Source organism: Acartia tonsa, chromosome 2 (genome assembly GCF_053477335.1).
Source record: "Acartia tonsa isolate MP-2025a chromosome 2, ASM5347733v1, whole genome shotgun sequence".
NCBI lineage: Eukaryota > Metazoa > Arthropoda > Copepoda > Calanoida > Acartiidae > Acartia > Acartia tonsa.
Genome location: NC_137261.1, coordinates 43,951,717 through 43,965,992, shown reverse-complemented (window position 1 = coordinate 43,965,992; position 14,276 = coordinate 43,951,717). Strand labels below are relative to the sequence as shown.

Below are 14,276 nucleotides of genomic sequence, written 5' to 3'. Positions count from 1 at the left end.
ACATTTTTCGTCTGCCAGCAAATTGCTTTCTGTTCTTATGTAGGACTTATGTTTATATTGGCTATTATTCAAAGACACAATTAAAAGTCGGCCCATGTGCCCACCCCGTGGGTAAAGTCACTTATTAAAGTTCATGCCCCCCCTCCATGATCCACACATAATTTGCTTTCCACAAAAACTTTATTTTTTTTTGATGAAATATATACATTTTAAATTCAATTGGTTGTATTTTTTTTTATTTGAGGAAAAGTAAATTTCTATTATAAAACTATAATATTTTTATTTAGACAAGCAGCATGGGTTTATGAGTACAATCTTAATGTTCCAAGACCACCATTAAATAAGACAGTAAGTTCATGTACATAGATTATATAGAAAATCTTCCAAATCTTTGCTAATAAATCTTTGAGATTTAGCTTGTCCCTCTCCTACGTTTGTTGTTCCTCCATTAGTCCATTCCAATGTTTGTCACTCCTGCCTTTGTCCACTCCAACGTTTGTCACTCTAATAAGATAAAAAATGAAATGTCTAAAGTTTCTACTCAGATAACTAATGTTACCTCTAGTACATGGTATATTCATAGTAGTAAAGATTGACATACTTAATATAATTAAGGATAGTGGGGAAGGAGCCCAATCTCTAGTGGATGGTATAAGAGAAGCAGCTGAAGACGCCCTTATTCAACAAGGAATGGTGCTGGAGAAAACATCAGGTAAGGGAACGAGGTGTATTTCCTCAAATTGCCTGTAGAGCATTAACCAACCCCCATGTTTGTTGCTTATTACTTTAAGGCAGGTTAGGATAGGCTATATTGGGTACTTGGCAGTCCTGCAAGGTTAAGGCCTTACGCTGGGGTATTCCAAAGGGAAAACACCCTTTTTTAATATATGACAAAATAGTAGTTTTCCTTAAGATCATACATAAGCAATTTCTATGAATTCTGATTTTTTAAAATCTTTGTTTTAGGATTATATTATGATTATAAAACTGGATATTACTATGACGCGGAGAAATCTCTGTATTATGATGGAAATTCCGGAACATATCTAAAGTATAATGAGGAAACTAAACAATATGTGGTAAGTTTTTAGATACCTACCTAGTATTATCAAATTAAGAAAGTTATTTTTGTTAGGTACTTATTTAGAATAGAAAATAGTTGGGATCTAAAAGGTTAAGACAATGGCCGATAAATTGATGTACATTCCCAATAATGACTCACAAAATTACTCCTTCTAAAGATAAAAATTAATAGATAAAACATTTGGACACTCAACTTTATGATCCATCCAGTTAAATTCAATAAAAGTCCCCAAAGTTGTTCAGCCAACGAATAAGAAAACCCTTTAAGGACTAGTGTAATAGACAGCTACTGTCCCAAATGCTTGATAAACGGGTACAGCTTAAACAGATTTAGAAAACTAGTGTATAAATTCTCTAAAATGATTACTGAACTTTCTTTTTTTAGATTGAATCTAGTCTGCCAGAAGAGGAGATAGTTGCACAGAAAGAACTTGCTAGAAGGTACGCTGTCTCTGTATTGCAGTGGCCTAAACCCCGTGGGGATAATCACTACATAAATTAAACTAATTCTCAAGTGTTTTTTTATTTATTTCAAAATTAGGAGAAATGATTTCTATACACGATGATTTTGTGCTTGAGAGCTTACTTATCATAAGGAAAAAGGATAAGAGGATGAATACTCACCCCTTTTTCATGGTAAAATACTACTTCCCCATCCCTAAATTTAGAAGCAGACGAAAATCAAAAACCGCCCAGGGCTTTTTGTAAGTCAATCATAAATAATAATGTGAATAAAAAGAAAAGCGATATTTAGCAAACAGCCGTGGGCGGTCAGAATCAGCTGAATGTTCATTATGAAAAAATTTCCCCCTTTTTAGAAATAGAAGGATTCATCTTTCATGAACAAATTTTTTTAGATAAAAATAAAATTCTAGGGTAAAGCGGGGCGATCTCGGTTTTGAGGTGAAGTCGGTATTTTTTTGACCACCTTCATTAAATGACATTTTTCTCCATGTTATAATCGACTGACAGAAAAAAACATAGAATCAAATTTGTTCCTTATTAAATTGCCTACAAAAAAGTATAAAATGAAATTTTTGTGAGATGAATTTTTAGGGTACTTATTGGGTCTTAAAGTCGGACGACAAAAAATTTTTTTTTCGATTTTTTTGCTTCGGTCGGAAAAACGGTAAGTTGGACAAAAACTGGTAAGAGCTAGAGCTTAGACGTCTTCAGGGGACTTATTAAGAATCTAATAGGCTATCCATTTCCGTTTAAAACTTTAAAAAAGCTTGTATAGTTTTTTCTTAAATCGACTAAAAGTGAAGCGGGGTGAATTCGGTTTTTTCACTTTTTATACTAACTTTTTCAATTTTATATAAAAAAGTGAAATTTTCGAGAGAAAAAAGTCAAATTTCTCGTACTTAGAAAATTTTTTTTTTTTTTGTAGAAAAAATTGTCCGATCTTCATAATTTTTTTTGTGAATCCTCTTTATTACATTTAGCAACTTTAACCTTTAGGGCATGCTGTAATTAAATCACTATGTCATAGGTTTTTTGAAGCTGGAAAATCGACCACAGATTTTGCCAAACTTTTCTCTTTTTTTCAACTTGATTTTTTTAGGAAATTTTGCTAATAGAACTAATTTTTTTTGGCCAAATCTATTCAAAATTGCCTGAATTTTAAGGATCAGGCCTTTAAAGTCATAAAAAGTTATTTTTTCTAGTAGTATTTTTATGTTTTTTATCAAAAAAATTTTCGAAAAAAAAAGTCAAATTTCGCGTACTTCGGAAAAATCATTTTTTTTGGTAGAAAAAATTGACCTATCTTAATAAAATTTTTTGTGCATACTCTTTATTACATTTTGCAACTTTTACCTTTTGGGCATGCTGTAATAAAATCAATACGTCATCGATTTTTGAAGCTTGAAAATGCCCTACCGACTTCGCCTCAAGGCGGGGCGAAGTCGGTGCCGTTTTAGAGATCAATTTTGACAAACTTCCCAATGTCCTGGGTTTACGTCCCTTTAGGACCTGATCGACTTTTCCGAGATCTTTCTACTGGTCTTGGTCACATTTAAAAAAATAATTTTTACGATTTGCAGGTTCAAAAAACCGAAAAAAAGACCGAGTTCGCCCCGCTTTACCCTATGTAATTTTTAATTAAAACATTAAAACGAAAATATCTGATCTAACATTCTTGCCCTAAATATGGAAATAGTAAAAAGTAAAAAAATATTTTTAAAAATAATTTTTAATCCTCCCATTTGAAAAGTAGTGGAATAGCAATAAATTTTAGCGCGGCAACAGCGCTAAGTAGGCCTCTAGGCTCACTGCCTATTTTCGTCTTCTAGTTGCTTCGATTCCTCTCTTTTATTTTTTTTTTCTCTATGTTACATATGAATCGTAATATCATAATAACGATGATCTTTTTAATACTTAGAAAAAGTGAAATGAGTCAACACAAAGTAAAAAGAAGAAAACTATCCAATGGTTCCTCTACAAGCTATAATGAGATACACGAGGTAGATGGAGTCACAATTAAACAAGAAAAAGTTAAAGATGTGGTGGCTGATGATGGTAAGGAGACATATGGTGATGATGATGACATTCTAGAATCTTCTATTCCTTGTATCAGGTAGGATTTTAAATATTAGCATACTTATAATATTAAATGTATAAGTAGAGATGTATAACTTCCCTAGTTGTGAGGACTTTTATCCTCTGTTAGCAAATTGCTTTCTGCTCTTTTTTAGCGACTTGCCTGTGTTTATATTTCTGACGCTATTGGCTGATATTCAGAGACCACATTGAAAGTCGGCACAGGGTCCACACCCGTGGGTCGAGTTATATGTAACTCGTGCCCCCTCTCTATTCTTTTACGTTAATACCTAAAAATAATAAAATGCTGCATTTTAAAAAATATTGGATGGATTAATTCCTTAAATAATCCCCTTAAATTGCATTATTAATAAAAATATACAGCTAAAGTTATTATCTTGGTTTCATCAATTAATATTTAATATACATAAAAATACTATAGGTAGGTAGGTATTTCTTATTTAACCAAATAATATTTCAGACTGTGTGTGGTACAGAGTGAGGATGAGAGAGTACAAGTAGGGTCTCTATACATAGTCACATGTAAGGTAAGGGTACAGATTGAGGATGAGAGAGTACAAGTAGGGTCTCTATACATAGTCACATGTAAGGTAAGGGTACAGAGTGAGGATGAGTGAGTACAAGTAGGGTCTCTATACATAGTCACATGTAAGGTAAGGGTACAGAGTAAGATATATAAGTTTTCCGGAATTTTAATGTTAGGGGGAAATTTGAAATCTGCATCAAATTTTAAGGATTTTTTATAAAATTCGTTTTTTGTATAATTCTTTATCTAAAAGCGGAAATGCATTTTAAGTTAATTAATTTTGACCAATAGGATAGGTGGATTTTAAACTACCTGCGCTCTAATTAGTTGAATGATGTACGCCATCCAATCAGAGCGCAGATTTTTTAAATCCACCAATCACAGATGCCAAAATTAGTTAACTTAAATTGCATTTCCGCTTTTAGATAAAGAATTATAGAAAAAACGAATTTTAAAAAATCCTCAAAATTTGATGCAGATTTCAAATCTCCCCCTAACTTTAAAATTCCGGAAAACTTATACATCTTAGTACAGAGTGAGGATGAGAAAGTGCAAGTAGGGTCTCTATACATAGTTACATGTAAGGTAAGGGTACAGAGTGAGGATGAGATAGTACAAGTAGGTTCTCTATACATTGGGATGTTACAGGGATGTGTGAGTCTCCTTGGTATGTCTTTACACGAAAGGACACGGATAGTCATCTTTTTTTTCATTTAAAAAAGGCCTCAGTTTTCATGAAAAGTAATCTTGTTGTAATCGGTTATTACAGGACTTCTTTTAGATCTATGGTAAGTGGGTTAAAATAGGCAAAACTTAGGTGTATTAACAAAAAACACTATCCTGTTGTATAAGTAGTAAGTTTTCTTTTGTCTGTAGCTAAGGATCTCGCTAACCGCTGAACTGATATGATCCTCCTTTACAGTGAAGCTGCTTAAAGGTCCCATGATGATTTTTAGCTATTTTATTTTTATGAAAAGTTTGGGTATGATTTTAGACTATTTTTCTGCCCTTCCATATACCTTCTAATAGAGAGCCCGGCCATAAATGCTAGGAGCGCAGCAGCTAGTATTATATAATCTACATATTTTAGGGTGGAACAGTTGGGAGTAAAGGATCTCACGAGGTGCTTCTCTCGGATCTGGGCTGTTCTAAACTTCATGCCAGATTCACATTTAATACTGACAAATGTGCCTATACAATCAGGTCCGCATACATTTTTCTCAATTGAATATAAAATCATTTTACAGAGACGCACAGTACAAAAACTTGCAGCACAGAAACATCACAAGTGATGCGTGCATCAAATTGTAGTGCAATAAAGGCTTCCTTATTATAATGGATTTAGGATATACGTGGATAGATTAACAGGGGAAAAGGGGGGGGGGTAAAATGTGGTGACTCGTCACACGACATACCAGCAATTTTATTTTGGGTGCTACTCCCTTAGTTTTAGAGATAATTGGATGAAATCTTTTGGGCTGGGTCACTAATTACCCCAACTATTGGTATCTTTCAAAAAAACGGCGGCGGGACCGCCGCTCCCGCCGCCCGCCGCCGTTTTCCGCCGCCACCAAAAAAATTTTTTTTATTGCATTTCTCGCCGAATTAGGCAATTTGGAATCATTTGAGACCATGTTATTTTTTTCAAAAATTTTTCCCCTTACAAGGAACCCTGCGGGGGGACTTAGTCATTTTTTTCAAATTCTCGTTTATCAAGGTATATCTTAAATACAGTGCTACTCCTGTGCTTTTAAAGATATTGAAACAAAATCTTTTTTGGTTGTTAAGTAAAAAATATTTGAATTAAGAAAACGGCGGCGGGACCGCCGCTCCCGCCGTCCGCTGCCGTTTTCCGCCGCCACCAAAAAAAAAAAATTTTATTGCATTTCTCGCCGAATTAGGCAATTTGGAATCATTTGAGACCATGTTATTTTTTTCAAAAATTTTTCCCCTTACAAGCAACCCTGCTAGCTAGGTCAGTAAAAAATATTTAAATAAAAAATGGCAGAGGTACCACCGCCGTTTTCCGCCGCCACCAGAAAAAATTTTTTCATTGCATTTCTTGCCGAATTAGGCGATTTAGAATCATTTGAGACCATGTTTTTTTACTTACCCACCCAACACCTTAAAAGATTATGTTTAAAAAAAAAAATTTTGGTGGCGGCGGAAAACTGCGGCGGACGGCGGGAGCTTGTAAGGGGAAAATTTTTTGAAAAAAATGACATGGTCTCAAATGATTCCAAATTGCCTAATTCGGCGAGAAATGCAATAAAAAATTTTTTTTGGTGGCGGCGGAAAACGGCGGCGGACGGCGGGAGCGGCGGTCCCGCCGCCGTTTTCTTAATTCAAATATTTTTTACTTACCAACCTAAAAAGATTTTGTTTCAATATCTTTAAAAGCACAGGAGTAGCACTGTATTTAAGATATACCTTGATAAACGAGAATTTGAAGTCCCCCCGCAGGGTTCCTTGTAAGGGGAAAAATTTTTAAAAAAAATAACATGGTCTCAAATGATTCCAAATTGCCTAATTCGGCGAGAAATGCAATAAAAAAATTTTTTTTGGTGGCGGCGGAAAACGGCGGCGGGCGGCGGGAGCGGCGGTCCCGCCGCCGTTTTTTTTGAAAGATACCAATAGTTGGGGTAATTAGTGACACAGCCCAAAAGATTTCATCCAATTATCTCTAAAACTAAGGGAGTAGCACCCAAAATAAAATTGCTGGTATGTCGTGTGACGAGTCACCACATTTTACCCCCCCCCCTTTGTCGTTAATTTAGCTTGCTCATTTGTTGGTCAGTTCGTTCATCCAGTAAAAGGGGAGAGGTTAAGGGGTTGGATCATTATTTTAGCCAGTTGCGAGCATTAATTTATCAGCGTACATGAAAATCTAGTGCAACATCCAAGCATTAATATATCGATTATTGTTTTAGGGATCTTGGATCACGAAATGGCACATGGGTAAATGGAAAACGTATTAGCAAAGCTAAAGAGGAAAGTAAAGAAATTCCTGTAGGTAGGTTTCAGGGGCGTCCAAGCTTTTTATTTTGGGGGGGGTAATTTTAATAAAATTTTTTTAAGGGGGGGGTAATTTGGTTTTGGAGGGGGTAAAATGGCGCCGAAGCGCGCCGCAAATTTTTTTTACCCCCCAAAATTTTTACCCCGGGGGTAAAATTTGCTTGGGGGGGGTAATTACCCCCCTGAAATCTGTTGGCAGGGGTAAAATTTGTTTACCCCCCCCAAAATTTACCCCCGGGGTAAAATTTTTGGGGGGGGTAATTTAAATTTTATCAAAAATTTAGTATTAGAAATGCGGCAAAATTTTTTTTTGTTAGAGATTTTTTTTTTTGGGGGGGGTATTTACCCTCCCAAAATTGTTTGGGGGGGTAAATACCCCCTCCTAAATGGGTGGGTAAAATGAAAAAAATTTTGGGGGTGCCTACGGCACTCCCAAATTCGTTTGGGGGGGGTAATCGCCCCATTACCCCCCCCCCCTTGGACGCCTATGGTAGGTTTCTTCAAGAATATATCCTGATGCCGCGTTAGTTGTCGTTTGGCAACAAAGTGTCACTTCCGACTCCCTCCCCCCTTTTTTTATCTTTTTTAAAAACAAAATATTCAATATTGAAAAGAGACCAGTGGTGTATATTCTGCAAATTTGACCCTGCTAGGGAGGGGGGGTGGGGGGTCAAAAAATAAATAAAAATATGTGGTGCGGGGGAAAAAATGTAAAAATTAAGAGAACTGAGAGCATTTTTTTTACATTTTTCTCCCCTTTTTGGTAAAAAAAAAATAAAACAATATGTGGGACCCCCTCCCATAATATGAATAAAATAAAGAGTTCTGAAAATATTTTTCCATTTTATCCCCTTCCTTGCTGAAAAAAAGTAGGAGGGTAAAAATATAAAAAAATAATTGCAGCAGGGGAAAAAGATGAATCTTGTGCAGAATATACAACCCTGAAAGAGACTTTAGGAAAAAATAAGAGCACTCTGATTCTCCACAGTATCCAACTATGTTATGAAATGATAGATTTTGTAAAATTTTTGAAATTGTATTTAGGTGCTTATATTAAAATATCTTCATGATAAGAGTATGGTTAAAAATCTGGAAAACTTATGCTTATCAAATTTTAGGCCATAAAACACTGATTGAAATTGGTAAAACACGTCTGTGTTGTCATGTTCATCCTGGAGTTGAAACTTGCAGAGGTATCCTACTAATTTCATTTTATATCTTATTTATCCTAATATTATATACATATAAAGAATTCTTGGTATGGTTTCAGGCTATTTTTATGCCCTTTCCTAACCCTTAGAACACAGATACACTAGGTGATAAGTAGATTTTAAAAAAAGGAAAATTCTGGCAGTCTCCCTAAAATTGCCTTATAAAACACCCCCCCTCCTACGTATTTTTATTACTTAAGGGGGGGTTTTTAATGCAACCATCTCGTAATCAGTGATTAAATGGCACTTAGAATTCGAATTTCTATCTAAAATTTTTCTTGAGTAATCCTTGGTAGGTCTATTTTCCCTAAATCGAACAAAAAGTTGGAAAAGTAACGGCTGGCGGCTCAGCCGTTTAGCCGTTTTCAGGGCAAATTCATCATTAATTACGTAGGAATCAACTTTTTAAAACATATTTTTGGTTTAATTCATGTTAAATGGTAGCAATAACCAATTTTTAAATTTCTAGTACCAACAGCTACCGGCTAGAACCGTTTGATAAGGTTTTTGAGTGAGAAAAAGTATTATGTGAAGATAGGTTTCGTGACTTTAATGCTCTTAAGATAGTAATAAAATGGCAAAACAGCTGAGCCGCCAGCCGTTAGCCGTTACTTTTCCAACTTTTTGTTCGTTTTAGGGAAAATAGACCTACCAAGGATTATTCATGCGAAATTTCTGATCGAAATTCGAATTCTAAGTGCCATTTAATCACTGATTACGAGATGGTTGCATTAAAAACCCCCCCCTTGGGTACTGGGCATCGCAGGGTAATTGTCCCCCGCAACGATTTGTCGGAGGAATAAAAACTAAACCCTTCCTTATTTTAATTTATTTAAAATAGAACGGGGGGAGGGGGGGGGGAGGTGGTAGTGATACTTACTTTTATTGATTTTATTTTTCAGACTGTGAACCAGGTCTGGTACTTAAAGAGATAAAAACAGATCCAACTCAGAACGGAATGACCAAGGAGGTTTTACGCAAAGTAGAACTTAAAGAAATGAAGGCAAAGTACGGCTTGGGTGTCGGCCTCAAGGTATGAAGCCTTTTTTTATTAGTCCTATACTTCATTACGTATAATTCTCAATGAAAAATAAATTTCATGAAGTTATGTTCATGTTTTTATTTTACACATAAGCAATATTGAACGGCTTTTTTTCTCCCTAACTACAGCTTTGATCCAAAAATTAACGACGAAAACGGGATCTACAACAAAATTTAAAGGAATCAAGTCTTCAACTTAAACAAAATATGAACTTCTACGTACAAAATCTAGGACCTATGTCAGGGGTGTATATTCTGCACAAGATTCATCTTTTTCCCCTCCTAAATAAATTTATCCTTCCCCCCCCTCCTTAGTTTTTTTCCCCATGGAAGTGAAAAAATGGAAAATGTTTTCAATATTCATTTTTTAACCCCAGCTACATATTTTTGTAGTTTTTCCCCAAATATATGAAAAAATGGAAAAAATGGAAAAAATGTTTTCAGTACCTACTCCTTATTTTTTCATGTTTTAGCCTCTTCCATATATTTTTTATTCCCCCCCCCCCCCCCCTTTAGCATGGTCAACCATGCAGAATATACACCCCTGCCCTCTGTTTTACGTAACTCCTACTTTAGGAAGAACCAGATCAGAATGCTAAAAGGTACAAAGATAGAGCTGAAGAAAGAAGACTTATTCATGGAATTGATCCTATCAATGCAAAGACTGTAACAACTTCAGAAGATCAGGCGATCGGTAAGATTGAACTTATTGTGATCATCCAATTCTACAATTTCAAATGAAAAAATAAATCAAATTCGCAAAAAAATAGTTTCGTTCCTTGGTTTTCCTACCCTCCTTTTCTATAAAGGGGTAAACTTTTTATAAAGGGGTAAACTTTTTGTCAATAGCGAAGGATCTCATCGCCTAACCGATATGGCTGTCTTTACGGTGAATTTTTCGGCCCCTCGGGACTAACAAAACTGGTTTTAGTCTTATAATTTTTCATTTTATTATCCACCTAAAAGCAGGGTGGGCATACAAAAAACCCACCCCAAAAAAACCCACCCAGTGTTTTTTAAAAAACCCATTGAAAAAAAAACCCAAGGTTTTTTGGGTTTTTGAAAAAACATTGAAATTTCACGTTAAAATTTACAAATTAAACCTCTATTTACTCAAAGACTAGGATCTAATAACATTTTAAAGCAAATTTTACCTAAAAAACATAAAAAAAAATATGAAGTAATTACATAAATGATGCTCTAGGTACTTATTGTTCAAATGTTTATGAAATTACTTTCTCTCAAAACTTAATTTCAGAAAATGCTTTGCTACTAAATTGATGATATATAAATTGTGTAAAGGGGGGGGGGGGGTTAATGCAACCATCTCGTAATCAGTGAGCAAATGGCACTTAGAATTCGAATTTTGATCTGGAATTTTGCATGAGTAATCCTTGGTAGGTCTATTTTCCCTAAATTGAACAAAAAGTTGGAAAAGTAACGGCTAACGGCTGGCGGCTCAGCAGTTTAGCCATTTTTAAAACTATTTTCAAGGGAAATCATTCCTATTTCCACATAATACTCTATGCTGCTCCAAAACATTTTCAAACGGTTCTAGCCGCTAGTTGCTGGTACTAGAAATCTAAAAATGTTTTTTTTGTATTATTTCACATGATTTAAAGCAAAAATATGTTTCAAACAGTTGATTCCTACATAATTTATGGCAGATTTGCCCTAGAAATAGCCAAAAAACGGCTAAACGGCTGAGCCGTTAGCCGTTACTTTTTAAACTTTTTGTTCGATTTAGGGAAAATAGACCTACCAAGGATTACTCATGCAAAATTTCAGATCTAAACTCGAATTGTAAGTGCCATTTGCTCACTGATTACGAGATGGTTGCATTCAACCCCCCCCCCCCCCCTTACATAATCATAATTGATTTTTTAAACTAAAACATATCAATTTATGAAAGGAAATAGTTACAGTGGCGTGCAGAGGGTATTATTAAGGGGATGTAAAAAGGAAAAGATTTTAATAATTTCTGTGAGGGGAAGGGGGGGTGTTAACAGCTTAAGAATAGAGGAGTAGGTTCCAAGTTTTGAAGCTTTTAACCTCCCCTCCCCCTTAATAGAATATTTTGTGCACCATTGCTAATAAGGGTTTATAATTGATCGGAATGCCAGCTTTCTTCATTATCTATCTTGTTTATTGTGAAATCTTGCTTACCTTTTACCTACAACAACATAAACATATTTCATCAATATATCAAATGTATTTGACTCCTAAATGAAAAAACCCAATAAAACCCTTAAAAAACCATAAAAACCCAGGGTTTTAAGGGTTTTTACGGGTTGGGTTGGGCTTTTTAAAAAAACCCTGGGTTTTTCCCCACCCTGCCTAAAAGTGTCTCATAGGTGTATATTCTGCAAAATTGACCCTGCTAAGTGAGGGGGGGGGGGGTAAAAAAAATAAAATTATGTGGTTAGGGGGAAAAAATGTAAAAAATAAGAGAACTGGAAGCTTTTTTTCACCTCATTTTTCTCCCCTATTTGGTGAAAAAAAACTTAAAGAATATTTGGGAGGGGGGATAATAAGAATAAAATAAAGAGTTCTAAAAATATTTTTCCATTTTATCCCCATCCTTGCTGGAAAAAAATAGGAGGGGAAAAAAATATAAAAAATTTGCAGCAGGGGAAAAAATGAATCTTGTGCAGAAATATACATGTCTATAATACGATGCGATAAATAACTATTATTACATTTAATTTAATATTTCTTTAGGTAACAAGAATAAAGGATTTAAAATGTTGGAGAAGATGGGTTGGGATGGAGGTGGGTTGGGCAAGGATAAAACTGGTATTCAGGAACCTATCCAGGTTCAACAGAGGGCTAAACAGGCTGGCCTAGGTGCCGTTGGATCAAATGATATCCAGGTAAAAAGTTGTTTACTTTTTCTGGTCTAAAGAGGACTATCCACGAACAAGAGCACGTGATTCTAAGTACCTTCCAGCATTGATCCTGAGTATTTTCTTTCAGAATATGATAGGTCACTATCAATAATTAATATATTGACGAGAAAATTTATGTTTCACCACTTCAAGTTGAAGAAAAGTAAAAAAATGTCCACCATTTTTCGTTAAAATTCTATCAAACGTTTTGTTGAGTTCGGGGTGTCTTTAATTGTCCATGTTATCAAATGATAAAAATTAAAAAAAGTCAAAAGCACATTTACTATATCTCATATGTATGTTTAAATTAATGCTAATATGGATTAATTTACAATCTATATAACAAGAGTATTCGGCTATGTATCATCAAATATCCATTTTATTAAAAGAATTAGCTTCATAAAAGTTTTCAAAATCAATTATAATACCTAAAAAAAACATGGTAAAAAAATAAATTTTCTCGTCAATATATTAATAATATATGGTGACCTATTATATTCTGAAAGAAAATACTTAGGATCAATGCTGGAAGGTACTTAGAATCATGTGCTCTCGTTCATTGATAGTCCTCTTTTAATCTATCATGTTTATGCAATGAAAATTATACACATTACTGCTCATGTGTCAGGTACGTGACATTTTTCTAATACAGCTGCTCTTCGAAAGAGAATTATTACATAAATATCAGTATTTTTCTGGTCATACTGAAAAATCATGTATAGTATCGTATTACAGACAATTTTCCACTAATATTAAAATAAAAATCATAAATAAAATTGAATGCGGTTTTGGTAGCCAATTAAATTTTTTAAATATCTTCGGAAAGCTGTGTATAATACGATACGATAAATAACAATTAGGGTATGAGTGCTAAGGAGAAGAAAAAGAATGAGATATGGAAGAAAACTGCTAAACGCTTCACTAAAGTGCCAACATTGGATGCTTTCAAACAAGAAGAGTCAGAAGAGGAGAGCTGACAGTTGCAATATGAAAACTGGGCTTAAGTTCCCGGAGGGTTAAGACAATGGATAGAATATAATGTTATGACTGAGGAATATTTGTCAGTCTAGGTTGCTAATATGGGACAATTTTATTGGTCAGTTCGTTTATCAAATTGGAGGTTAAGGGGGGTAATGATATATCCATTGTTAAAACGTTATATTTCTTAAATATAATATTTTAATTTTTTTTTTCATTCTGTTTATAAAAATTTTATGTTAAATGTTGTTACCTAACTAATGAATTTTTGAGAAAAAAAATCTAATCAATTTTTCAAATATGATTGATTCTTATGATAATTGTGATCTACCTATTATTTTAACTAAAATGATTACTTTTTCTACAGAATTTAAATGAAAATTCATCCATTGTTGAAAAATTATTGCTATGAAATTTAACCATAATACATCATGTTACTTGTTTTGATGCAGAGATCTAAAGGAACAAGACAACGGCCGATTGATTTATGTACTGTACACCCACAATGATGATACACAAATTTACATTCTCTGTAGGTTACTTTTCTTGGTTGAAACATTTGGACACTTAACTTAATGATCCAACAAAACAAAATTCACTACAAGTTCCCTAAGTTGGTAAGCCAACGTATAAGTTAAAGCTATTGAAAACTTTGGGTACTAGTTTAATAAACAGCCAAATGTCCCCTATCTCCTTGGCTTTAATGTCAGCCTTCGCTTGATTCTGCCCATTTACTTCATCCAAGTCCCATAGCAAACTATAACTAACCAAACTTTAGCAAGCAATAAAATTTAGTAAAATGGTTGAAATCTCGTGCGAAAGCAATTCTATGTAATAGTAAAAAATTGTAATTACATATGTTGTAGCTACGTTTTATTGTGATATTATAAAAAAAAACTAAATTTGTTACTTTAATGAATTTTATATTCGATGAAATTTTTGTTACTTTTTAAAAATTGATTGTATTTCAGA

General features: G+C 34.2%; 1 protein-coding gene across 2 annotated transcripts in view; it reads left to right on the top strand.

Moving 5' to 3' along the window:
- The window catches only part of LOC145311930 (angiogenic factor with G patch and FHA domains 1), a 20,878-nt gene extending 6,602 nt beyond the window's left edge, over nucleotides 1-14,276 (top strand). The window contains exons 6-19 of one of the 2 annotated variants that reach the window (XR_013876844.1): nucleotides 288-348; nucleotides 616-712; nucleotides 967-1,079; nucleotides 1,469-1,524; nucleotides 3,467-3,661; nucleotides 4,106-4,172; nucleotides 5,262-5,374; nucleotides 7,102-7,184; nucleotides 8,305-8,379; nucleotides 9,300-9,430; nucleotides 10,015-10,132; nucleotides 12,160-12,311; nucleotides 13,187-13,695; nucleotides 14,083-14,276. Coding sequence is in view for 1 of the 2 variants with exons in the window: in XM_080150980.1 (XP_080007106.1) it covers nucleotides 288-348; nucleotides 616-712; nucleotides 967-1,079; nucleotides 1,469-1,524; nucleotides 3,467-3,661; nucleotides 4,106-4,172; nucleotides 5,262-5,374; nucleotides 7,102-7,184; nucleotides 8,305-8,379; nucleotides 9,300-9,430; nucleotides 10,015-10,132; nucleotides 12,160-12,311; nucleotides 13,187-13,303 (1,378 nt within the window). In the remaining variant the exon portion in view is untranslated. Of the gene's footprint in view, nucleotides 1-287; nucleotides 349-615; nucleotides 713-966; nucleotides 1,080-1,468; nucleotides 1,525-3,466; nucleotides 3,662-4,105; nucleotides 4,173-5,261; nucleotides 5,375-7,101; nucleotides 7,185-8,304; nucleotides 8,380-9,299; nucleotides 9,431-10,014; nucleotides 10,133-12,159; nucleotides 12,312-13,186 lie in introns of both variants that reach the window. The other variant, XM_080150980.1, reaches the window with a different exon arrangement.